Here is a 27,285-nt window from a genome sequence, read left to right as displayed (position 1 = left end):
TATTTTCATGGGTCAAAATATCTAAAAACACAACTGTTCTCTCTTTCTCTTTCTCTCCCTCTCTTCCACTCTCCAATTCTCCCATCAGGTCATGGAGTTGGAGAAGGAAGGACAGAAGAACTAGGTAAGTCATTGCCACCAGAAATTGGAAGATACTTTTCAGGCCCAACAAATGGTGTCATGGAAAGGAAAGAAAGGAACAGAGGTGTTGGATTCAGAAAGCCTGGCTTCAAGTCTCAGACGGGGTTTAAATAACATACCTTCAATTCTGTCAACAGCTAAAAGGAATTAGTCATACGTGTACAGAGGAGGGGTAAAATACACGTGTTACTGGTATGGAGAAGATACTCAATAGATGTTTGGTTGACAGTTACACATCTTATAATCAGCTGTGAAACTACTTAAAATTTCATTATTTGAAACCGTTAGAGATGAACTTTTTATTTATAAAATATTTTCTTCAAAGAATCTTATTTTTATTAAATGTATTGTTTTACTAAACCTGAACAAAATATTTTTCTTTCTAAGTAGTCAATATATCGGGATGTTGCGAGAACCTGATAAAAGGCAGGTTCCCCAGATGGTCTCATGCCATTAACACCTGTAAGTATAGAGCTACTAACAGTACATGGAGAAGCTAGTCATCGGTGGCGTGGAGATCTCTAAAGAAAAACTGGCCACTACTTATGCCTTCATTCTGAAAACTGTGAAAGCACTAATCTATGAGAAGTGAGGAAGACTCAGAGGGACAGTGAGAGAGCAAGTGTCTCTAGCAAGTAGCCAAGGTCCCCAACAGCAGAGGGCAATGTGGTTCCACTGAACTGTTTACAAAAGAGGAAGCTTACATACATGGTGGTTCCAGGGAAGATCTGTTTATTCCTTGATCTTAACCTAAGAACCTGGATCCTTGGACCTCAATGCCTGACTTGGGTTTGTGGAACTTTCTGAGTTCCAGATCATGACTGACAGCATGCAGTAATATTTTTTGGCCACCAGTAACAACGCTGGGAATCACAGCACCAGATGTCTCAAAATGGTGCTTGTTCTTTGTGCTAAAAACATTTACTTAAGAAATCCATATTTAGACTATTTGGGAAACTTTCACCTATCGGAGGGCTAACATAGGTCAGAGGGTAAATTTTCCAAAAAAGGAATGGCGTTTGCACGACTCTGCTTGCCGAGTAAAGTACCCACCCACTTCCGCCCCCTATAGAACCTGAGCCAGAATCACAGCTTGTGAGAACGACTTTAGAGGACGTGACTCTTGTCCAGGATTCCCGGGTGGCCTTTTGATCTTCTGTTCCTTTGGAACATTTATCTGTACTCAGTGACTTCATTCTGATCCTGTGAAATGATGGCCCCTGCCAGTTCCCTTATTTAGTTATTTTTTTGTTCGTTTTTTGGTTCTGCTAATAAAGGGAAAATACTGGGATATCAGGAGGTTAGTTCTCCAACGTGAGATAAAATAAAAGACCGGTTACCATACCTTTTTGTATCTGGCAAATCCAGTTGTTAAGATGTTCACAGTTAATATCGTTCCAGGACATACCAGAGTCCCCTTTCAACTCACCACAGTATTCAACATTTTGATAATTGTTAGGTTCTCCATAAGCCCAATTTTCATATGAAACCTATGTCCAAAACATTACATTGCAACCATTAATCATTTTTATCAGGCCATTTCCTATCATTTATCCAAGTAGGAAAGGAAAGGTATATTAGTATTTTTTTAAAATTCCATTTACTTTTCTTTGCAATAGCTTTGTTTTGAAAACAAGGTTTACGAAAATGGGTGAGAAAGAAATAGCTTGCCTTACATGGAAATTCTCAAAGTTGAAGAGAATATGCTGTTACTATACTATAAAATCCTCTTTGGTCTTATTCATAGAATGGATGCAGGGTCACAAAAGTGGGATTTATATATGGAAAAAACTTGGCAAAAAAGCGCCCCACTTCTCAGTGTTGGGAGTTCCTCAATCTCTGATATCCCTAATTCTTAAGGGCTAATATTTCAGTGTGTTGTTGGAAACTTTTCTCTTCATTAGACAGAGAAGTACAATTAGTTCTTCTTTTAAAGGAAAAAGACTTATGAAATACTGCTAACCAAGTGACCAGCCTTCATGTAAATTAACAGTGGAAATCAATGGCGGGCTGGGTTCCGGTCCACTTTGTAGTTTTCAGTGTGGAATCAGAGCCAACAGTTTTAGACAAAGTATTTTCCAGATATCAATATGAAATCTGAGTGTCAATGGAACTATCAAATAAATCACTTTACTCAAGGGCCTTGAAAAGTTGCTGATGGTTTCTAAGAGGAGGTAGAACTGAAATTACATAAAATCACTTCCTGGGATGACTAGAACACGAAATGTGGCCGGCATGTGCCCAAGCCTCTCACTTCTCCATTCCCGAGAATGGGGAAGGCTGGCAAGGCCCAGGGGTTACTAGTAGATTCTCAAAAGTTGTTTCCAGATCTCCTGATCTATAAGAAGCTATAAAACGCTCAATTTTTTATATTGTTCTTAATTATAATTCTAATACAGTTAACATACTGTGTAATGTTAGTGATTCAACAATCCTACACATTGCTCAGTGCTCACCAAGGTAAGTGCACTCTTTGTCCCCTCCACCTACTTCACCCATCCCCCACCCACCTCCCCTCTGGGGAGCACTACTTCAGTCTCTATAGTTAGGGATCTGTTTCCTGGTTTGTCTCTCTTTCTCCATTGCTCGTTTGTTTTGTTTCTTAAATTCCACCTGTGAGTGCAATCATCCGGTATTTGTCTTTCTCCAGTCCTGACTTATTTTGCTTACCATTGCACTCGCTAGCTCCATCCGTGTTGTTGCAAATGGCAAGATTTCATTCTTACCTTATGGCTGAATAATATCTCATCGCATATAGATATATATATATACACCACATCTTCTTTACCCATTCATCCATCACTGGGCACTTGGGCTGCTTCCCTAGTTTAGCTATTGTAAATAATGCTGCAATAATGATAAGGGCTCGTGGGTTCTTTTGAATTAATGTTTTCATATTTTGGGGGTAAATACCCAGTCGTGCTATTGCTGGATCAGAGGATAGTTCTATTTTTAACTTTTTGAGGAACCACCATACTGTTTTCCAGAGCAGCAGCACTGGTTTGCATTCCCACCAAGAGGGCACAAGGGCTCTGTCTTCTCCACATCCTCGCCAACACTTATTTAAAATGCAACTTTTGAGAAATTTAACTACTTGCACACCAGTTTTACAATGATAGAATGAAAACATTATTTTATTTAAACAGTGAAATGAGTTTTCTAATTTTTTTTTCATCCAGTCCACCGTGTTTATAAGCTTGGGTGAACAGGAGAACTGTATCAGGGCAGGAGCAGAATAATGATCCAAAATAACATTTACTTTTGCATAGAAAAATGTTTGTAGCTATCACAATAGCCTGTCTTACCAAAAATTTGGATTAAGCCCAAGGATAACATCAAAATAAATACATGATAAAGAGAGAAAATGATATATTAAATCAAATTACTCACAGGAGAACCATCACTCCAAGTAAAGCCCTCTGAAGGACTTCCATATGTCAATCCCAACCAAAACAGCTCATGGTAGCTTCCGCTAGCCCTGCAATTTACAAGACATAAAGAAAGCTTATGTTATCAGATGAAACAAGTCTGGTTACCTATAAGAGCTAATCAAATTTGAAAGTTACCTTCCAAACCAGGTCATGAGATTCAGTGACTAAATATAAGCATTATACAATTGCATTTTGGTACAGCCTATAAGTATACTGAAAACAAGACACCATTTGAGAATAGATACTTGGAAAGCACTGACAGTCATTCATTTATTAACATTTCTTTAACATTTAATATGATTTATTGAGTGCCTTGTACTTTCATTTTTTTTTAAGATTTTATTTATTTATTTGACAGAGAGAGAAATCACAAGTAGGCAGACCAGCAGGCAGAGAGAGAGGGGGAAGCAGGCTTCCCGCTGAGCAGAGGAGCCTGATGCGGGGCTTGATCCTGGGACCCTGAGATCATGACCTGAGCCAAAGACAGAGGCTTAACCCACTGAGCCACCCAGGTGCCCCGTGCCTCTACTTTTATAGAGCAATTCATCACAGGATTTATACCTATAAAATTAAAGCATTTTGAAGTGAAACCAGATCAAAAAGGTCCTTTGGATTTGAGATACAATATAGGCACTCCAAGTAGCATTATGAGTCAACAGTTTCAAAAATATAAGAATTTTCTCAACATCATTAGCACCAAATAGGTAAAAGAAAGGAGTATTACACAGAAATGACACTTACGTTATTAACCGCCATATTGCTTGCTGTTCTTCTTTATTATTGATACTAGCTAGGTCACCGCCCAGAGCTTTACAAAAATCTCGAGACTCAAACCAGGTTTTCTTCTCATGCTTTCCTTTTGCAAACAGCTAAAGAAGATATCATTTCAGAATTTATTTTATACTCGATTGCTTATCAAATCAAGAGAGATAATTTTTTACTTTTCTTAAATTTATTTTTTATTTATTTTCAGCATAACAGTATTCATTATTTTTTCACCACACCCAGTGCTCCATACAATCTGTGCTCTCTCTAATACCCACCACCTGGCACCCCAACCTCCCACCCCCCACCCCTTCAAAACCCTCAGATTGTTTTTCAGAGTCTATATCTCTCATGATTCACCTCCCCTTCCAATTTCCCCCAACTCCCTTCTCCTCTCTAGCTCCCCATGTCCTCCATGCTATTTGTTATGCTCCACAAATAAGTGAAACCATATGATAATTGACACTCTCTGCTTGACTGATTTCACTCAGCATAATCTCTTCCAGTCCTGTCCATGTTGCTACAAAAGTTGGGTATTCGTCCTTTCTGATGGAGGCATAATACTCCATAGTGTATACGGACCACATCTTCCTTATCCATTCATCCATTGAAGGGCATCTTGGTTTTTTCCAGTTTGGCGACCGTGGCCATTGCTGCTATAAACATTGGGGTACAGATGGCCCTTCTTTTCACTACATCTGTATCTTTGGGGTAAATACCTAGTAGTGCAATGGCAGGGTCATAGGGAAGTTCTATTTTTAATTTCTTGAGGAATCTCCACACTGTTCTCCAAAGAGGCTGCACCAACTTGCATTCCCACTAATTTTTTACTTGTGATGAGATTTCACTCTATCTAAAGTAAGACACTGCTATGGCACAAAGCAATGTAATTGTCTTGGTTGAAAATCAATTTAGGGCTAAGTATTTGGGTAACAAAATGTGTAGAATGATATTTTGTTGAGAAAACCTTAGAAAATAAAAGCATTTTACAGCAAAGGAGAAATTAGATTAAAATCTTGCAGGTATACTGAAAAGTTATAAAAGTATATAAAAATTTCAGGCATATTGGTTAGGTATACAGCTCATTGTAGAAGACAGGATTAGTTTGGTTAAGTGTTAGATGGAAAGAGAGAAGAGCTTTATTATTATTATTATTATTATTATTATCATCTTAGAGAGAGAGAGAAAGCATGTGCAAGCAGGGGGAGGGACAGGGCAGCAGGAGAGAAAGAGAGAGAATCTTAAGCAGGCTCCCTGATCTGAGATCAAGAGCCAGACATTCAACTGACTGAGCCACCCAGGGGCCCCGAATAACTTTTTTTTTTTAAAGATTTATTTATTTATTTATTTGACACAGAGAGAGAGAGATCACAAGTAGGCAGAGAGGCAGGCAGAGAGAGAGAGGAAGGGAAGCAGGCTCCCCGCTGAGCTGAGAGCCTGATGCGGGACTCGATCCCAGGACCCTGAGACCATGACCTGAGCCGAAGGCAGCGGCTTAACCCACTGCGCCACCCAGGCGCCCCTGAATAACTTTTGATACAGAGAAATTAAACACAAATAAGGAAAAAACTTCCAAGCAAACAAAAATTGTGCCAGAGTTTGTTATTCTGTTTAGCTTAAACAATGCATAACCAGGTAGTCTTTCAATACTTCGTTTTTAGTGTCTTTACTATGGTCTTGTCTTTTTTTTCCTTACAGTTGCGTATTTTAACAACTGTTGGAGCACGTGCCACAAAAGACACTTGCTTGGCAAAGCATCTAAAAAGGTGATAAGCTGAACTAAATTTAACAGATTATGTAAATTAGGAAATATCTCATATTATCGTGAGGTCTGTATGAAATGGAATTGCAGACTGGGAAATACCTACCTTTATGCAAACACTATAGGAGTCCATTGTATCTACCAACTTTTATCATTTTTATTTATTGCTTCTCATGAGTCATGGTCCCCACCATCACAGGTTTGTGGAAAATGGGATTTGCTCGCAAGAGACCATGGCTGCCCAGGTGTCACTAAGCCAACCCAAGGCAATCTTCACCTTGACCCTATCTTGAGCCATCTGGACAGAAGTATCTTGAGCAAGTTTCCACTAATTCCCAAGACTCCTGTGAGAACTTCAACCTGCTCCACTGTGACACAAGATTTTATTTTCTTAAATAAATTTACCATCACCTAAGTTTTATTAATAACTCCCTTACCTTCATATGTACAAAGATAGTCCATCTATTTCCAAAAGAAACCCTACCCAAGTATCTCTAAAACTACATAATTTTTTAGTGAAGCACATATTCCAATTTGTTAAATACCTACCTGGGCAACATCTCTCCCAGAACCCTGTTCGCTTCACAGCTCTGAAGAATTCTGCTACTTCTCTCAAAACCCTGCAACAAATCTGCTCAGCCTACCACCTTGGGGGAATGACTGTGCATAGGATGAAACAGGCCTTTGTGTAGTCAATGCCAAAGTTTCCAGATGCCACAACAAACACCTGACTTGCTTTGTGTTCCTCTTCAATTAACCCATTTACAAAATCCTCTCCTGTCTTGCTCCTATACATTCCCTTCTAGGTAAATTACATGTTTACTCGAAACTGCCTAACCAGGATTGAACAGGTTATCAGTCTCTAGCAGTCTCTAGCAGTGGGAGTGACTAAACCGACTAGCCACACCCCTTGAGTTACAGAAGACTAACTACCTCATTCTTCTTTTTTTTTTTTTAAGGTTTTATTTATTTGAGAAACAGAGAATGAGAGAGAGAGAGAGAGCATGAGAGGAGAGAGGTCAGTGGGAGAAGCACACTCCCTGCTAGGCAGGGAGCCCAATGTGGGACTCGATCGCGGGACTCCATCGCAGGACTCCAGGATCATGACCTGAGCTGAAGGCAGTCGCTTAAGCAACTGAGCCACCCAGGCACCCTAACTACCCTCATTCTGATACATGTTAGTAATTCCAGTTTTCCCTCAGCTTGAGCTATCTTACAAGGCATGCCATGGCCATGTGCCACTGAAGGGACTGAATGAAAGAGGTCCTGAGAGGGGGACACTAGAGAATAATATCATTAAGCAGGAGATACGCACATTTCTGTATTTGACTAGAACTAACCTTCTCCAGAAAAGATATGGCTTATAAGAGCTAAAAAAGTACCCCAATGCATAAATCACTGATGTTTTTGTCTCATTTGTTTTGGTCAACTTGACTCCCTAAGGAGAGAATAGATGGCGTGACCTTGGAATGGATAAAGTGAGAACAGAATATCAAATTATCATTTAAATGGCACAGAACAGCCATGTGCCCCTACCTAGCTGAGCCTTCCTCTCCCAGCAGGTGTAACAACCAGGGGCTAAATCAGAACAGTGGAGCATCACCTCTAGGATGCCTATGGGCACGATCTGTCCACTTACCTAAAAACTTGGACTCTAAGAACAGGGCGAAATGAGACACAGTGGGAGAGCACGAGGGCAAACAGAAATGTTCACTAAGATGCAGAGTTGGGAGCTCAGACTAAGCCGAGGAAGCTTGGCAGAGAGAAGAGACAGAGGGAGGGTGATAAAGGCAAGCGAGTGAAGAAAGCTTCTGTGAGTCACGTTTGTTGGTTGAAATGCAATTTGTCATTAGTGTGAACCCAAGGAGAGCTTTTTAAGGAACGGAAGCCCAGATCAACTTCCAGATGAATAAAATTGGAATTTCTGCAGGTCGAGCCTGAGCGCCGTGGTTTGGGGTTCTATTTTGATTCCTCGTGTGATTCTTAAGGCCGAAACCCATTCCACATTCTTTATTGACTTAGCGATCGATACTCACCTTGAAACACAAGCTTGTTTTACCGCTGGTGCCCCAGTCCTCTGGACATTTGGGTTCGGGGGTTGTCGTGGGCTCCGGTGGGCGAGTGACTCCCTCTGCCCAGTGTTTGCACACATATTTTGCTTTTTCTTCACATCTCAAAACATCCCACAAGCCCCCTGCAACTCCAGTTCTCATGGCAACACATCCTGTTTTCCGCCCTGTATTAAATACACAAAGCCAAAGTCACTTAACGGGTGCTACTGACGGCTGGCCATGCTCGCAGAAGAGAGTACACACTGGACTGTGAACTATGTGGTGGAGTCTGCACATGAATAAAGGGTGCCTGGGTGGTTCAGTGGGTTAAGCATCTGACTTCAGCTCAGGTCACGATCCTGGGGTCCTGGGATCAGATCCCTCATCAGGGCTCCTTGCTCAGGGGAGTGCCTGCTTTTCCTTCTGGATGCTGCACCCCCTGCTTGTGCTCTCTCTTAGTCAAATAAATAAACAAAATCTTAAAAAAAGAAAGTCTGCATACGAAGAGAAAATATAGAGGAGAAATCTGGCAGTGTTTGGCAATTCATTTATGCTATTTTGACCTGTTATTTACCTTTTCTTTGCATGGCCCACATCCCTAACAGAATTTTGATCTCCTACATCAGAGTTTTTTTTTTTAAGATTTTATTTATTTGACAGACAGAGATCACAAGTAGGCAGAGAGGCAGGCAGAGAGAGAGGAGGAAGCAAGCCCCCCGCTGAGCAGAGAGCCCGATCTGGAGCTCGATCCCAGGACCCTGAGACCATGACCCAAGCTGAAGGCAGAGGCTTAACCCACTGAGCCACCCAGGGGCCCCCTACATCAGAGTTTTGATGACATTTTGTATTTCTAACATCTTTCAGGGTGCTCCCTATATAGATATCTAATAATACAATAATTTGAGTATAAGAAAATTTACCATAATGGCAAAAGTAGTGGTTTAATTTTTTTTAAGTTTTTTAAAAGCCATTTTCCCCCCATGGGGCCCTTATAGGTCTTTCAGAACAGAAATTTTTCACAGACCTCAAAATGGAATACAACTGAGCTAGAGATTTTAGTTATTTATTGACTTTGCAACTACCTTGGACCTGTTTCCTCACCTTAATATGCAAATATCACCTATCTTGGAGTTGTGATGAAGACCAGCTTTAATGGATAAAAAGGCACATAAAATAGTCAGCTTAACAATTTATAAATCTATTTTACAGTTGTGATTATTTCCAAGTGGTAATTCATTAAGATAGAACTTTGAAAACACCAAGAATCTATGCTGCTAGCATGAGATAATCTTGTATTATTATTCTTTTAATGGACATTCAGTGTTTAGAGGTAACTCTAAAAGTTCTGGGAAGGCACGTATTTCCCAAAACATTTTCTCTAAGATCTCTGATTTCTCTAAGATCTCTGATTCTCTATGGCTCTGATATCATCCATTTTTATTCTCTAAGGACATTCCAAAATTAATCCCTCAACATCCTACCACTGAATGATCAACACCCATAAAAATAAGGAGTTTGACCAAGAGAGTAAGAATTACCACTCCTACTGATGCTAAAATACATATATATTTTTCTTACTATCCTGCCCACTTAATTTTTATTTTTTAATATCTCCCCCAGTTAATTTCAAAACAACTGAAATCCTACTGCCTTTCAGAATATTCAGTAATTCACCAAGAATCCCACTATCCATATTTTCTCTGTCAATAATTTGAGAATACAAATTAAAAGGACTTCTGAAGATTAGAACTTGTTAGGCCAAGTAGTAAGTTCATGCACTTGAACTAACAGTCCTCCTTTAGCTTTTCACCCAGACACAATGAAACATTTGCTATTAAAGATGTGGAATTTTTGGAAGGTGTCACAGTGGATAATGTCACATGCTGTGATACCAGTGAATAAAGGTGGAAAACAATCGTTCGGAGACTATTTCCAGAACTACTTACTAGGGAAGGTAAATCCAAACTGATGGAGAGGCATGGCGGTGTTCACGCCAAGTGACACAGATTTGGGAATCACACAGGCTAGTCTAAGCCCACGCCTAGAATATTACTACTCACATATGTTTTCTGAGTTCTAGTTTCCACATTTTTAAAATGAAGATCCTTCAACTTACCTGGAAGATTTCTTTAAAAAGATAAAATAAGATCCGGACATATAAAAGGCTAAGCAAGGCAGTGCACACAAGACCGTGAAATAATACATTCCACGCAAACATGGTTCTTTGCCCTGCCACCAAAGACCAGTGATGGTTCTATTCATCGTTGCACTCAAAAGTTTCAAATCCCTTTCATATAGTTTCAAGGGTACAGGAATAAATTAGCCATTTAGAACATCTGTGGCCATTTAGAATTTCCTAAATATTTTTCAGAGTAGTAGCAAACAATGAGTAGTTTTATCTTCCTTATTTTCTTAGACCAATGTGAACTAGTTAGAAAATTTAAAAAAAAAAGAAAGTGAAATACAAAATGCTGAGAACATAATTAATATATACAGTCTGTCTGGAAAGGTACACGGAAAGATAATGGACTGGTAGAATGAATGAAAACCTCAGCCCCAAGCAATTCACATACCTGGCATATCTGAATTCCAATGGGTGAACTGAACCTTTTCCTCAATGGTCCATTGAAAGGTCCCTTTGTTTTGCACATCTGAAAGTCCTGTCCAAAAATACCTTTCAGGCCTCAATCCAACAAAACTGGTCAGAAAGGCTTGTTCATATCTTAAGAAAAAAAAAATTAACTACATTTTAGAAATGTGAATTTTTCCAATTAGCCACATGAAATGTAACTCAGTTTTATGTTTAGGTTATGGTTTAGTTGGTAATCCAAACATCTTGTGTCCTAGGGATAGGTCATTTAAATTATGCAAATTTCTACTAAGGAAATGAGGGGGAAATATAAGAGAGCTAAGTAAATAAAATCATTCAAATATACTCAAACAATTCCTCTCTATTCCTCACCAGCCCCTCTGCCCCTTCTCAAATTAGAAGAGAATTCTGAAAAAGCAAAGGAGAAGACTACAGCATTTCAAAATACATTGTTTAAAAACTTAGTCCAATTTCCAAATATTTAAATGTTCTATACAATTCTTGATTAAGAAAACTGTGAGGTCATAATGTTATCAAGGAGGATACAGATGGAAAAATCTGTTGGCTGTCCCCCACAATTTTATTCTCATCTCAGGTCTGAAACAGAAGAGAAAACTGAGAAAAATAGAGAAGCAGAGATTCAAACTCTAGAAAGAACTGGGAGCAGAGTCAGAAATTCCCACATTTTCTCTCCTTTTGGCTCTCATCCACGTATTGGCATAATCTGGTAATGACACAATTTGGTTAGTAAAGCGACCAAAGTTTGTCTTCACAGCCAAACATTACACAATAAGGCAGCAATGTAGGCAAAAATCTTTCTTTGGAGCAAAATAAAAATGAGACTCAAAGTTTCCAGGAACAAAGAGAGGTGGATGACTTCAGAGAGAGTAGAGAGGGAAATGGAGAGGTTACCATAACAGAACATTTGTACGATCTTAATCTGAGTAATTTCATTCCCTAAATTGAACAAACAAAAAAATTTAAAAGTCCTAAACTCAGTATTTCTCAAATGTCTAGAAACCAAATTTGACCACAATTTGTGAGCTCCTGAATATAAATATCATAGAAAACAAAACTAAAATATAAAATTGTTTTATATTTTATAAATGTAATACAAATATTATTAATATTATAATTTATAAATATTATAAATATAAATATTATAAATATTGGAGCAGCAATCTCTGCTCCAATAAACCAAAAGATCCACTACAGGGAAGCTCAGAATATGTTCTCATAGTACTTACAGTGGTAAAGTTCACCTTGTCATAAGATAAAAAGTATCTACATTCAGATTTTCACGCATTAGCATTATAGGAGTTTGCTACAAATATTAGACATTAAATCATATGTGAAAAAGAATATGGTTGAACTACAAGCACTTTTACCGAGACTATACAAATTCTATGATATCTTTCTTTTTTGGTTTTATCAAAGGATTTTTTCATATCAATAGTATTCTCTATATTTTATTGGGTGTGTCTTGAAAGGCCAATGGACATAATTTTTTGTATTTAAACTAGATACACTTTTCCCTTTTTATTACAAGTCAAATGCACATTTTAGAATTTAAGTATCTTCTATGCCTAACCCAGTGCTTTGAAAAGATTAAGGGAAAAATAAATAAAAACTAAAACCTTAAAGATGGCTGGGATTCTAGAAGTAAAAATTATATAAAATGTTCTACGTCTATGTGATTTTGATTTTTCTGACCTATCAGTCTAGTAAACCTAGCAATGCACACACACACACAAAAGCAAACAAACAAACAAACAAACAAGCAACAAAAATAAGAAGAATGTAACAAAAGAAAGCAACAAAAACAGAAGAATGTAAAGGAATAATAAAATATTCAGTAAATCTCTCTACTAGCTTTTTAGGTGGAGATAATGGTAAAGATAAAAAGTAACTTTTTTTAACTAATAAATTTTACTTAGTTTCCCTGCTTGAAAAAATTGATCCATATTAGGTCAGAAAAAAGATCCACAAACTATATTTGCCAGAGTACTAATAAACTATTTTGAATATTGCTTTATAGTTCTAGAAGTAGCAAATATTTTATAGTGCTTACAATGAAGAATCCAAATAAGGATATAATTTTTAGTGCTCCTACTTTTGCAAGCCATACTTCAAGATGAACAGAAATTTACAGTGTGTCAATTTATAGAATTTAGAGAAATTTACAGAAATTTAGAGCATGTTGATATTTAGGCTTCTCTGAAAACATTTCATTATTTGACCTACATTCAAATAAAATTAAAGTGGTTGCATACCTGTCTTCAACAGTTGTTAAATAAGCCTTCTCATTTATACAGGTTTGGTTTGCTTCCATAAATGTTGAAAGTGTGTGTCCAATCATATAGCAGTAGAAGCCATGTCTTTTCCAGCCCTATTAATGTTATCAAGCAGATAATCAGGGATATTAATGAAATAATATTATTTTAATAATTGCTCTATCATGAAACATAAATTGATAAATGACAGAAGTATGTAGAGAACACAAATATGGAAAATTTGAAATGCAATGAAAAATATTTATATGAATAAAGAAAACAGTAGTACATTGTTCCTCTTATGACACAAAACTGGGGTTAGGGTATTCATTCTCTCCCCTCCTGATACATCTTCCAGTAAAAGTGACTTGTGAAATGCATACCGAGGAACCTGAACAGAATGGCTAAGATTTCTATATTAGAATAGCGAGCCACAGGAAATCGTTTGCTGAGTAGCTAACCACTACCACCAGTAGTGGTCTACTGAAGCCAAAAGGAGATAGTGACCATAAAGCTGAGTCATCTGATCCTGGGAGAATACTTAGCAAACTTCTGGCAACATGATGCAGCATGGCTCCTCTCCCATACTTCAAATACACATAAATGCTAAATAAAAACATAACATTAAACAAAAAATCCATACTTGATGTAATCTTCAGGTACTGAAAACATAGAGAAAACTAAAACGCTAGAATGGGAAATGCTCAAGCCAAGACTGTCATTGTCCAGTCATGTACCAGACCAAGACTAGGGTATTAGGCTTTAGAGGAAAGGGTACTAATGTCCATATAAATGAGGGTATTTGGCCAGCAGTCTACCTGAGGCAGGGAAGTGGGGCTGAAGTTCTTACATAAAGATGATCCCCACTGGGGCGCCTGAGTGGCTCAGGGCTGACTCCTGATTTTATGATTCACGATCTCAGGGTCCTGGGATTGAGCCCCACATCAGGCTCCAGACTCACTGAGGAGTCTGCTTCAGGATCCTTTCTCTCTTTCTCTGCCCCTCCCCCTACTCATGCCCTCTCTCTGTCTCTCTCTCTCTCAAATAAATAAATCTTTAAAAAAAAAAAAAAAAAAGACGATGCCCACTAGGGAAAGTCCCTCTGGGAAAAGAAAGTGAGAAAACTCTATTCACAAAACCAGGCAATAGTAGATTCTTGTCATCCGCTTGGGGTTCTAGGTGCAGGGAAATAAAAAATCATTCTGTTAAAAATAAATACTGATTTTGTGCCAGAGATGGGTGCTGGTCCCATATTGACACTATTCACGTTGTATTAGACTCCACAGCCAAAAACATAAAATAAATCTTGGTCTACAAAAGGAGAAATTCCTAGACACTCAGAAAAGTAAAATGTAGAACCACACAATAGAAATATTTCCACAACACAGGTCATGTAAGACTATGACTTTTGAAGGGTGCCTGGGTGGCTCAGTGGATTAAGTTTCTGCCTCTGGCTTGGATCATGATCTCAGGGTCCTGGGATCAAGCCCCATATCGGGCTCTCTGCTCAGCAGGGAGTCTGCTTCCCACCCTCACACCCCAAGCCCCCGCCTGCTGGTCTGCCTACTTGTGATCTCTCTCTCTGTGTCAAATAAATAAATAAAATCTTAAAACAAAACAAAACAAACAAACAAAAAAACACTGTGACAAATTTTGAGGCTTAGGGTGGATATGGGATTGGGACTAATCATGGTCAAAATTTACAAATCACCTGAGGTTCATTTTAAGGGAAAGTCAGAAATGTAACATAATAAAACAATCTAGAAAAAAAAATACAAAAATAAGCATGTTTCAGGAGTGCCTGGGTGGCTCAGTCAGTTAAGCTTCTGCCTTCAGTCTGGATTGTGATCTCAGGGTCCTGGGACTCGAGCCCCATGTTGGGCTCTCTGTGGGGTGGGGAGTTTGCTTCTCCCTCTTCCTCTGCCCCTCCACCCTACTTGTGCGCGCGCGCTCTCTCTCTCTCGTAAATGAATAAAATCTTTAAAAAAAAAATGTCTCAGATGATTTAACAAAAGAAGATAAAAGGATAATCAATAACTAAAGATCAAAATGCTATGAACAAAGAACAAGAGGACCTGAACACACAAAAAATAGAATTTCCAGAAAAGAAATCTATAAAGTTTAAAACTCAATGGCCTTATTAAATATAGAAAATGTGGTTTCAGAAAGATTAGTCATATGAATGAATGTAGCAGAGAGATGAGTGTACGAAGGAGATTTTAAAAAACAGAGAGAGAACACAAAAAATAGAATGAAAAGGTTGAAAATCAACCTAAGAAAAGTTTCAGAATCACCAAATAAAATTACTGACTAATAATTTTCAAGAATTAAAAGAGACAAATTCTAAAACTGAAGAACATTGAGTACCAAACAAAAGAGAATTAATCCAAATCTCAACATACTGTGCTAAAAGCTAGCAGAATGACAAAGCCAATGAGTAGATCTTAAAATCAATCAGAGAGAAAATACAGAGGACCCACTTTTTAAAAAAGAAGAATTATCCTAATAACAGGAATTCCAATGGCAAAATAAAGGCTAGAAGAAAATGAAACGTTATATACACAGCACGGTCTGAAAATGGCTGTCAACTGAGCATTTTAAAGCAGGCTACCTAAAATTATTACACAAGGTGATGATGGAACAAGACATTTTCAGATAAAGATGGGAGTTTTCCACTCCCGTATCACCAGTGGAAAAGATCACAAAAAGATTTACTTTGGCAAGAAGGAATTTTAAGTCAGGAGGAATAAATGGGCTGAAAGTCACACTGAACAAAGAAACCAATAAATGTCTTAGTGAACAGGTCTAAATGTATAAATAGCAAAGATAACTAATTACAGGTGGGAAGTTAAGGAATGGGAAATTAACATGATGTATAGTTTAGTTATTCTTCTGTATCATGTCAGTTACCTAGCTGTTTGCACTCTTGCTACATAAGAAGCTCTCACTTGAGGGAAGAAAGTAGATGGCATGGGGGAATTCTCTGTACTTTCTTTTTCAGTTCCTTGTGAGTCTAACATTTCTAAAATTAAAAAAAAAAATTCATGTTTAAGTGGAATAATGAACTTCATTTTGTTTAGGAAGCAGAAGAGATACTGCTTAACTTCAAGTCAGAAATGGATATTAAATACCTAAGGTTAGGATGCCTGGGTGGCTCAAGTTGGTGAACCATCTGCTTTCGGCTCAGGTCATGATCCCAGGGTCCCAGGGATGAAGCCCTGTATCAGGCTCTCTGCTCGGCGGGGAATCTGCTTTTCCCTCTACCTCTCCCCACTGCTCATACTCTCTCTCTCTCAAATAAATAAATAAAATCTTAAAAAAAAAAAAAAACAAACCTAAGTTTAACCATTTACAAAAGTGAAATGTATTATTCCCAAACCTGTAGAGGAGGAAAATGGGATCAAAACATTCAATAGGGGCACCTGGGTGGCTCAGTTGGTTGAGCAGCTCAGGTCATGAACCTGGACTTCCAGGATCGGGTCCCACATCAGGCTCCCAGCTCCTTGGGGAGTCTGCTTCTCCCTCTGACCTCCTCCTCTCTCATGCTCTCTATCACTCATTCTCTCTCAAATATATAAATAAAATCTTAAAAATAACACAAAAACATTCAATAGGACAAGTGGAATGAAGGAAAGGACAAACAAGAGAGAAAAGAAATCAGAATAGTAAATAAAATAGAGCTCAGAGTAAGATGGTAGAAACAAAGGCAAATATATCAGTATGAGGAAAAAAACAAAAAACAAAAAACAGAAAAACTAAACTCGTGTTTGCCAATAAAAAGCCAGGGTTCTTCAAATTAGATAAAAAGTAAAAATGCAAATACATATTTATAAGAACCATTCCATGATATAGAATGATTAAAAATAATTAGTTGGAAAAAGAGATTCTAGGGAAATACCAAGCAAATATAGCTTCTGTGAAAATACTGATATTATTTAAAGTTGACCTTATGGTTAAAAAAAAGCATTATGAATAAGGAAAATAATTACATAATTAAAGGACCTATGTATCAATAAGATACATCAGATCAAAGTATAATAAAACAAAGATCAAAGTATATATAACACAGTGTATATACAAAGTATATATAACACAGATCAAAGTATATAAAACAAAAGATGACAGAAGTGCAAGGAGAATATTTTTTGAGCAGACAAAATATTTGGAATATTAAGAATATAGAACATCTGAATAATATAAATTGTTAAGTTTTTTTCTAGTTAACATATATAGACCCCGAACTGAACAATCAAAGGTCATTCTGTTTTACAAATCAAAACCACAATGAGATACTACCTCACACCAGTGAGAATGGCTAAAATTAACAAGCCAGGAAATGACAGATACTGGCGAGGATATGGAGAAAGGGGAACCCTCCTACACTGTTGGTGGGAATGCAAGCTGGTGTAACCACTCTGGAAAACAGCATGAAGGTTCCTCAAAAAGTTGAAAATAGAGCTACCCTGTGACCCAGCAATTGCACTACTGGGTATTTACCCCAAAGATACAAACATAGTGATCCAAAGGGGCACGTGCACCCAAATGTTTATAGCAGCAATGTCCACAATAGCCAAACTATGGAAAGAACCTAGATGTCGATCAACAGATGAATGGATAAAGAAGAGGTGGTATATATACACAATGGAATACTATGCAGCCATCAAAAGAAATGAAATCTTGCCAATTGTGATGACGTGGATGGAACTAGAGGGTATTATGCCTAGCAAAATAAGTCAATCGGAGAAAGACAATTATCATATGATCTCCCTGATATGAGGAAGTGGAGATGCAACGTTGGGGGTTTGGAGGGTAGGAAAAGAATAAATGAAATAAGATGGGATTGGGCGCAAGACAAACCATAAGAGACTCTTAATCTCACTAAACAAACTGAGGGTTGCTGGGGGGCGGGGGGTTGGGGGAAGGGGGGTGGGGTTATGGACATTAGGGAGGGTATGTGCTATGGTGAGTGCTGTGAAGTGTATAAACCTGGCGTTTCACAGCCCTGTACCCCTGGGGCTAATAATACATTATATGTTTATTTAAAAAATAAAAATAATTAAAAATAAAATTACCAAAAAAGTCATTCTGCTCAACCCCACTGAAAATTTACCAAAACTATGAATTAGACCATGAAGAAAGCCTCAACAAGTAACAATAACCACAACTAATGATCACAATACAGTGAAATTAAAATCAATAGTTTCTAATTATTTAAAAACTAAAAAACAAAATTCCCATCACTACCACCAAAACCCCTACCCAATATCAACACACACACACACACACACACACTTCTAAATTCAAGAATCAAAGAAATCTTAACGGAAATAAAAAATATTTGGAAGTGAATCATAATGAAGTACTTGATAAGAAAACTTGGTTGGTCCAGGGTTCCACGCTCACATTCCATTTCTGTAAGTATTTAAAAACACATTCGTTTGAATGTCACATTCATTAATCTCACCATCTAAAGTTCCTGGTAGTAGATTCTATAACTTCAAGATTTTAAACTCATCCAGGAGATTACTCGTCAGCTGGGTAAAGAAAACTTCTTTGTAAAACCGCTTAACATTTGTATCTGTCAGACATCCTGGAATCTCAGAGACTCAGGACCACTTTGCCCCAGATTGCCCACAAAGGTAGCAATGAATTGAAAACTGAATCCTACATCTGTATAATATACCTGTGGTTTTGAATTCTCAAAAATGTCTCCACACCACCAAGTGTCTATACCCAGACAGGAAAAAAACAAAAACAAACAAACAAACAAAACTCACAAAAAAACAAAAGAAACAGTCGTATCTTTCTTTGCTAGTGAATGGATTTTTTTGTTGTTGTTCGATGTTCGAGTCCTCCCAGCCCTCTGAGCCACAGGAGGTATTTTTAAACTGACCAAATTATTTAATGTCTCTGAGCTTCAGTTTCTCCTCCTGTCTACTTAGGAACATAATGTTTATCCTTTAAGATCATTGGCAGCATAATAAATACACTCAACAAACAGTTATGGATATTATCTTATTTATCTTACTACCACCCTAAGATTAAAGTGGATTTTATCAGACATTATAGATATGACAATTACTAGACCATATTATTTATATATATATATATATATAAAACTTTTATTATCTATATAACTGTTATATGTATACAAACTTTGATTCATTGTATAAAAGTAATCACATTTAAATATTATTTCTTATTTATAGAAAATTACAATAATACACACTCTCCCATATATCCATATGATTAGACAAAGCAAAAGTAAACACACTGGCAGTGAACCCAGTAGTCTCAGTGTGAGACATGGGGTCAGGAGGCCAGGGTTCTAGTCTTGTTTCTGTCATTCCAAAACAGTCATAGCCTCTCTGGGCTGAATTTCCAGAACATAAAAATTAAAGGAGGGATTGCAATTATCACAAAGATCCTCTATATCATTAATGGTCTCTGATTTTGTGTCTGCTCCATGTTTCTTGATGATTTATTTGGACAGTCCTAAATTATGTTTCATGAACTCTCAGCCTTCTGGTGTTTGTGACAAGATGATCTGATCACAACATGACGAGCTTGGAAAGAGATTTAGTTTCTATTTTATTTTTATCCAAGAGAAGTGAGAAAGGAAAAAAGAGGAAGACAAGCAACTCAGCAGTTAAACAGGAAAATGATAAACATACACCCTGTATTTTGGAGTTTCTTTCTGCTGTTAGAAATTGTTTCACAGAGACCCTTTACTTCAATATCAGAGTATTAAGAGAGATGCAGGGAGCGGCGACGAACTGAGGTATAGGCAAGGATGACACACGCTTAGATGGCTGGCGTGGTTTACTCCATGGTTACCACCAGCTACCACCAGCTAGTCACAATTGCCTCCCGCTGAAGGGATCTTCTGGGAGGAATCCCCACCAGAAGCAGCATCCTCCATGGAGGCCATCCTTATAAATGGAGAAAATGACAGGATAGTTTGCTATCTGAAACTTAACAGTTATCTATTGGATATGTTTCTACCACTTATCCATGACCTGAATCTTGTTACCCTTACCAGGCTCCATGGGGATGTGGTTTTATTCTCTGTTCTTGTTCCCCCATTGGGGTAGGAGAATTTCCATGGCATTCTGAAAGTTGCTGCTGACCACATGCAGCCACGGTAACTGCAGAGAACACCCGAAGAGGCCTTCAGGAAGAACAGTGATACCAAACCCTAACAAGAACCTGTTGAACATCTAAACAGCTGGAACACTTGGCTACCTATGACACCGCCAAAAAATAAAGCCAAGAGATCACATAATATTTTCAGGTCTGAACTTATCGTCCATGCTCTATACTCACTTTCTGGCAGCCTTGTTCTACTTCCACTGTTCCTGAGGGCTGGGTTTGAGATTTCATCTTACAGATGTAGTTAAGAGGCCGCTCGCAGGCCCGATCTGCCCAGTACCCATCCTGTGGAAAGCAAAGAGAGAGAAAAAAAAAAATAGTGATTATCAGATATTTGACTCTGAGGCAGTTTTCTTGTAATTGGGCCTCAGGAAAGAAAAACAAAGATTGTTAAGAGAAAAATAGCATCTCTGAAAGGAAAGGTAAATTGACATTTTATAAGTCAACAGCAAATTTGGTTCTGGCTACAAAGATGTGAAAGAGATTGAAGCTCCCCAATATGTTTTTATATTTTAACTATCCCTGCCACTGTGTAGAAGAATCTAGAGAGAAACTAAAAAAGCTTGTCAGCCTTTAAGTGGTGGTGCCAAAAGAAGGTTTACATGCAGCCTTTGCTGCCGACTGTTTTCAAGTTAACCAAGTAGAGAGAAAGTCATCCAGAAAATTCCCTCACCCAACACACCAAACTCGAAAACACACCTGAAACCAGTCATCTCTCCTCCCTTTTCCAGTTCATATTAATGAGTGTCCTCTTGGGTCTAAGGTTCTACCTCCCACTCTGCTTCAGATGGCACCTACTCCCCCTTCCTTAGAGACCTCACGTCAAAATGGCCTCTCTTCTCCCTCTCAAAACTACTAACCACCTTGAAAAATGTTTTCTGTATTGTCTGCCTCTGATTCCTCATTTCTCACTCAGTAACAACCCACTGCCATCTGGTACTCAACCTTCAGCCAGAGTAATATTTCTAAATTGAAAAATTGGTCTTGCCACTCCTGGACAAAGGCATATTTTCTCCACCTCAGCAGTTGCTAGTGTTCTTACCCACCCTTCCACCTCTTACTCTGGGCTTTCAGCCATATTGTCCTTCAGTTCTTCACAAGAATGATGCCTTCTGGTTTCCTTCACACTTTGGCCTACCCTTTCAATAGTTAGCACTTACTTTTTTCTTAAGCTTTCAATTAGTCACAATGAAAACAATCCCATGACGAAACAGAAGCTTATAACTAGTGAACATTAGGTTTGGGTCAGTCATTGTGCTTGTTATATGCATTAACCCATTCCATCCTTATATCTACCATTGAGCTGGGTACAGTTATTATGCCCATCTTATAAATGCGAAAATAAGCCATGCATCAAAACCCAGCCTCTCAACCACCATGTTCATTACCCATTAGCAAAAGATAATTTGATGATATTCTTCAGTCACTAAAGTCATGTATAGGACATAGACATAATTTTTTCATATGTGACATCTCCATGTACCCTAAAATAACATAGGTAACCCTCCAAATACAGAGTGCAGATTGTGGAACCCATAACAGACCTAAGTACATCAACTCAGAGAAACCAGTCAAAACAGAACCAAAGCTCTCGTTTGCTCAGTCAAGCTCTTTGTATTGCCCTTTAAAACTCAGCAAAAGAACAGTATGAATACGGGTCACTGGTTAATTTTGTCCTTGAACTGAAAGTTTCTCTCTGTCGATTTTCTAGTAGTCCTCTTGAAAATTTGACTTTGTTAAACAACTGAAATATAGATAGATCACCTAGACTAATACCAATCTAAATGATGATGTGTAGTGAGTGAGGCAGGAAGAAAAATACCCTCTGGCTTTTGCTAGATATCAGCAAATAAAGTTGCCTTACCTTGCCTTTCATTACAACGCAGTCTTCCTGCCTATTGTTTTCATGGCTCGGTTCCCCACGGAGCCATTTAGTAAATGTGACAGGGGTCCCATCACTCCACTCAAAATACATTTGAATCTTGATGTCATTTAAGCCAATCCATAACTCATCATTTGGCTCTAAACAGGAAGAAAGACACAAAAGTAATGTACATATGTTTTCTTTCCAAAAATCGGGAGGTTATCAGGAAAGGAAGGTCCCCTGCTTTATTAACAAAAGTTCTACTCCCTTAATATTATAATGGATAAAAGACCATCTTCTTGAGTGTTAATCTGAGACGTCAGCTACATTTTACGTTGTCAAAATTAGTTTAATTGCACAACGTACTATTTACATTGTGAATGCAACTTTATTCTTTTATTTTGGGGGTATAATATATCTCCTGGCAGTTGGTAAAATGAGTCTGAAGTTGGTCCTTCATTATCCCCTACCTTGTGAAGCTCCTTTTTTATTATAAATAACTTTCCATAACAACTGCACTCACAGTGTTAGAAATGTGATAGCTAACTTATCTATTACTCTATTTGACTATTATTAAATCTCATGAATGTTTGAAAGTATTATTAAATGCCACTTCTATTTTATTACTGTGTTGTGATTAACAACATTCTAGGTGTTTCTGTTAAAACTCAATATCTGCTTTGACTACTGAAAAAAATAAAATAAAATTTTAAAAAACTCACACAAAAAAGCTCAATATCTATAATAGGAGTGAGAACATACATAAACTGAGGGTTTGAGCTGTCTCCCTGACATTTGGGACTTATTTATTAGTATATAAATATAAGTGAATCTGTAACCATTTTCACCAGAAAATAGCAGAAAAACTCAAATAACAAATAAAAGTTAAAACAAAAACAACCAGGTACAGATATAAAGTGTGATCATTTGTTTTATTCTATGAAGATTACTGACCTTACCTGAAGTTAGAATTCTAAAAATTCTAAGTATTATAACTAATGGGACAAAATTTAAAGCCTAAGTTTTCATAGCTAGAAACATAAATATTTGCAAATTCAAAAAATGAAAGTATACACAATTCAGAATCTATTTAATATGTACTATTGGAAATTTCATCATGAATGACTGATTTATGTTCTTTAAATGGTAAAAATAAAACTACTTGTCAAAGGATTATAAAGATGATGTTGTAGTAGAAAATGAGGAAAATGCCACACTATATAGGAATTTCCCTAAATGGTTTCATCTCTTCCTCCTAAAAGTTGTCACTTAACTTTGCTTTTGGAGAAGTCCCTGACTGGCTCATTGCCAGCCCCAACAGATGTTTCCAGTGCCATGAGGCAGGAATGACATTGCCAGGATGATCCCCTTTTCCTTTCACTTAATATGGCAGATCATGATCTTTGGGGCAGCAAATACAGGCTTCAAAATGACCTCACATGTCCTTCCAGGATTTAGGTTCAAGACTAATAAAAACCTAAACCCTCAGGTCCCACAATTAAAATAAAGTATTAAGAGTTCCATGGGGTGCCTGGGTGGCTCAGTCGTTAAGCCTCTGCCTTCGGCTTGGGTCATAATCCCAGGGTCCTGGGATCGAGCCCCACATCAGACTCTCTGCTCAGCGGGGAGCCTGCTTCTCCCTCTCTCTGTCTCTGGCCTGCCTCTCTGCCTACTTGTGATCTCTGTCTGTCAAATAAATAAATAAAATCTTTTTAAAAAAAAAAGAGTTCCCTATAAATATTTTTTCTCACTAAATTGTGCACCTTTGTCTAGTTTTTGTAATTCCTAAGCACAAGGTAGACTCTATAAAAATATATAATACACGAGTGTAAAAAGTTGTTAGCTCAATTGTTATGAGTCAGTTAGGGAAGCTGTTTTACTTGAAGTAGTCATAATTTATATGTGTAAGTCCAAATTTTTCCACTGTATTTCTATAATTAATATAAAAAATATTTTTAAAAGATGCTATCTCAACTACCTAAAAAGTTTCTCTAGGCTTTTTATTTAGAAACAATAATTTTATAATTTTTTTTAACTTTAGCAACATTATTTTCATTGTTTTAAATAAATAAGCTTTATCAATAATCAAAAAAGGGAATATTCCCTAGTGAAAATTTATTAATTCTTAAGTTGAACTATAAAGCAATCTTTGCCAGAGGTGGTTCAAGATGGCTGTATAAGAAGACCCTGAACTAACCCTACAACAAATCTATAGCTATATATGGAACAATTCCCTCTGAAAGTAACCTGAGAATTAGCTGAACAACTGCTCTTCAACAAAGGATAAAAAGGCCATACTGAGATGGGTAGCAGGCAGAGACCTAGTCTGGCTAAAAACCCTACCAGGGTGTAGTGACGTCACCTACCATCAGGAGGGGTCTCATAAATGTGGACCTCCTTCCCAGCAAGTGAGGGCTTTGTTTCTCACATCAGGCACCCCAACTATCAGGATGTGTATTATAGATGAGTCTCCAAAATATATAGTTTTGAAAACCAATGGGGCTTAAATCCAAGAGAACCAAAGGGCTTAGGGAATAGAGATTCTACTCTTAAGGATCTGATATACAGACTCACTCACCCCAAGACCCAGGGCAAAAGCAGCAGTTTGGAAAGACCCTGGACCATATGCAATTGAGATTCATTTGCTAATCTTAAAAATTCTGCCAGGGGCACCTGGGTGGCTCAGTGGGTTAAGCCTCTGCCTTTGGCGCAGGTCATGGTCTCGGGGTCCTGGGATTGAGCCCCACATTGGACTCTCTGCTCAGCAGAGATCCTGCTTCCCCCTCTCTCTCTGCCTCCCTCTCTGCCTACTTGTGATCTCTCTCTCTGTCAAAAAAAAAAAAAAAGTCAGAGGAGCAAAAGTCTACTGGAACTATCTCTAAAGAAAACTGCAAAAGGGCACCATTTCATTTTTGCATTCTTGCTCTAGTTTGCTAATGGTGGCACCAGTGGGCACTATTTTTGCACTGTCAATCTAACCAGCTAGTGCCTACCCCACCACACTGATGCTGAAGCCCTGCCAGAGGCAGGTGAGGGCCTCACCCCCCAGGCCACTATTGCAGCCCCCCACAAACAGCAGGTAGCACTCCACCTCTCCACAGTTCTCCCAAACACAGCCTATCTTTGCCAGATAGGACCTGGGCTTCGGTAAGGGGGGACTATGTTTTGGGCCCCATTAAGTTTGAAACAATTGGAGAAACAATTCAAGAAACAGCTAATGACTACCGCAGAGTTAAATGGTAAGGATCACTGCTCACATAGGGACACCATTCTAAGACTGAGAGAGATAGCTGTTTCACCTGACACATGGAATCAAACAGATAGAGTTAGACAAAATGAGGAAACAGAGGAATATGTTCCAAACAAACAAACAAACAAAAAAATCCAAGACAAAAATCCCAGAAAAAAAACTTAAGGAAATGGAGATAAGTAATTTACATGTAGAGAACATTCCATCCCAAAACAGCTGAATATACATTCTTCTGACATGCACAAGGAATATTCTCCAAGATAGGTCATATGCTAGGCCACGAAATAAGTCTCAATAAATCTAAGAAGGCTGAAATCGTATCAAGCTTCTTTTACAAACACAGTGGTACGAAATCAGAAATCAACTACAAAAAGAAAACTGGAAAAATTACAATGTAAGTTGTAATTTTAAAGTCTGTTACTAAATAAATAAATAAATAAATAATGCTACTGTACAACCAATAAGTCACTGAAGAAATCAAAGAAGAAATCAAAAAATACCTTTAGAAAAATGAAATATAAATAAACATATCAAAATCCATGTGATTCAGCAAAAACATTCAAGAGGGAATTTCATAGCAATACAAGCTTAAGATTCTCCCTCTCAGGACACCTGGGTGACTCAGTTGGTTAAGCATCTGCCTTCAGCTTGGTTCATGATCCCAGGATCCTGGGATTGAGTCCCACAACAGGCTCCCTACTCAGAGGGGAGCCTGCTTCTTCCTCTCCCTCTGCTGTTGCTGCTGCTTGTGCTCTCTCACTCTCTTAAATAAAAACTTTAAAAAAAAAAGACTCTTACTCTCCCTCTGCCCCTCTCCATTTACACTTGCTCTCTCTCTCTAAAATAAAAATAAAATAAATCATATTAACATCTCAATAGAGACAGAAAAAGTAATTGACAAAATCAGTATCTATTTATGATAAAATCAGTCAATTGGGAATAGACAGAATGTACCTTAACATAATAAAGGTCTTATATGGTGAGTCCACAACTAACATATTCAATGGTGGAAAGCTGGAAGCTTTTCCCTTAAGAATAGGAAAAAGGCAAAGATGACCACTTTTGCCATTTTTACTCAACATAATATTGGAAGTCCTAGCCAGAACTTAGGAAAAAATAAGAAATAAAAGGCACCTAAGTTAGAAAGGAAGAAACAAAATTATCACTATTTTCAATGACATGATTTTATAGACAACCCTAAAGAATCCACCAAAAAAAACTGCTAAAACTAGGAAACAAATTAAAGTTGCATGATACAAAATCAATATATAAAACTGTTTCCTTTTTATATACTAACAATGAACTATAAGAAAGAGAAATTAAGAAAACAATCCCATTTTCAGTTGCATCAAAAACAATAAAATACGTAGGAATAATTTAACCAGGAAAGTAAAAGACCTCTATACTAAAAATTATAAGACTTGATGAAAGAAATTGAAGAAAACACAAATAAAGAGACAGATAGTCCATGCTCATGGATTGGAGAATTAATATTATAAAAGCATTCCTGTTACCCAAAGCAATATACAGAGTCAATGTAATCCCGATCAAAATATCAATGGCATTTTTCACAGAAATAGAACAAACCTAAAATTTGTCTGGAACCACAAAAGACCCCAAATAGCCAAAGTAATCTTTAGAAAGAACAAAGCTGAAGGTATCACACTCCCAGATTTCAAACTATATGACAAAGCCAAATAATCAAAATGGCATTGTATCTGCATAAAAGCAGACACAGAACAGTGGAACAGAATAGACAGCCCAGAAATAAACCCACACATACATAGTCAATTAATTTACAACAAAGATGATAAGCATACAATGAGGAAAGGATACTCTCTTCAGTAAATGTTGTTAGGAAAACTGGAAGCCACTGACAAAAGAATGAAATAGGGCCACTACCTTACACCATACACACAAATTAATTCAAAGTAAAGACTTAAATATAGGTCTGGAAGCCATAAAACTCTGAGATGAAATATAAGCAGTAAGTTCCTTGACATTGT

At 37.6% G+C, this 27,285-nt stretch overlaps 1 protein-coding gene across 1 annotated transcript in view; it reads right to left on the bottom strand.

Moving 5' to 3' along the window:
* MRC1 (mannose receptor C-type 1) overlaps nucleotides 1–27,285 on the bottom strand; it is a 104,772-nt gene that overhangs the window by 38,213 nt on the left and 39,274 nt on the right. The window contains exons 8-15 of the mRNA XM_082742042.1: nucleotides 22,030–22,187; nucleotides 20,340–20,450; nucleotides 13,014–13,129; nucleotides 10,724–10,872; nucleotides 8,136–8,335; nucleotides 4,314–4,441; nucleotides 3,532–3,619; nucleotides 1,487–1,631 (exon numbers count right to left, since the gene is read on the bottom strand). Of these exons, the coding sequence (XP_082598168.1) occupies nucleotides 1,487–1,631; nucleotides 3,532–3,619; nucleotides 4,314–4,441; nucleotides 8,136–8,335; nucleotides 10,724–10,872; nucleotides 13,014–13,129; nucleotides 20,340–20,450; nucleotides 22,030–22,187 (1,095 nt within the window). The remainder of the gene's footprint in view (nucleotides 1–1,486; nucleotides 1,632–3,531; nucleotides 3,620–4,313; nucleotides 4,442–8,135; nucleotides 8,336–10,723; nucleotides 10,873–13,013; nucleotides 13,130–20,339; nucleotides 20,451–22,029; nucleotides 22,188–27,285) is intronic.

This window comes from Mustela nivalis (assembly GCF_964662115.1).
Source record: "Mustela nivalis genome assembly, chromosome: 7".
NCBI lineage: Eukaryota > Metazoa > Chordata > Mammalia > Carnivora > Mustelidae > Mustela > Mustela nivalis.
This window is presented reverse-complemented; position numbering and strand designations above follow the sequence as displayed.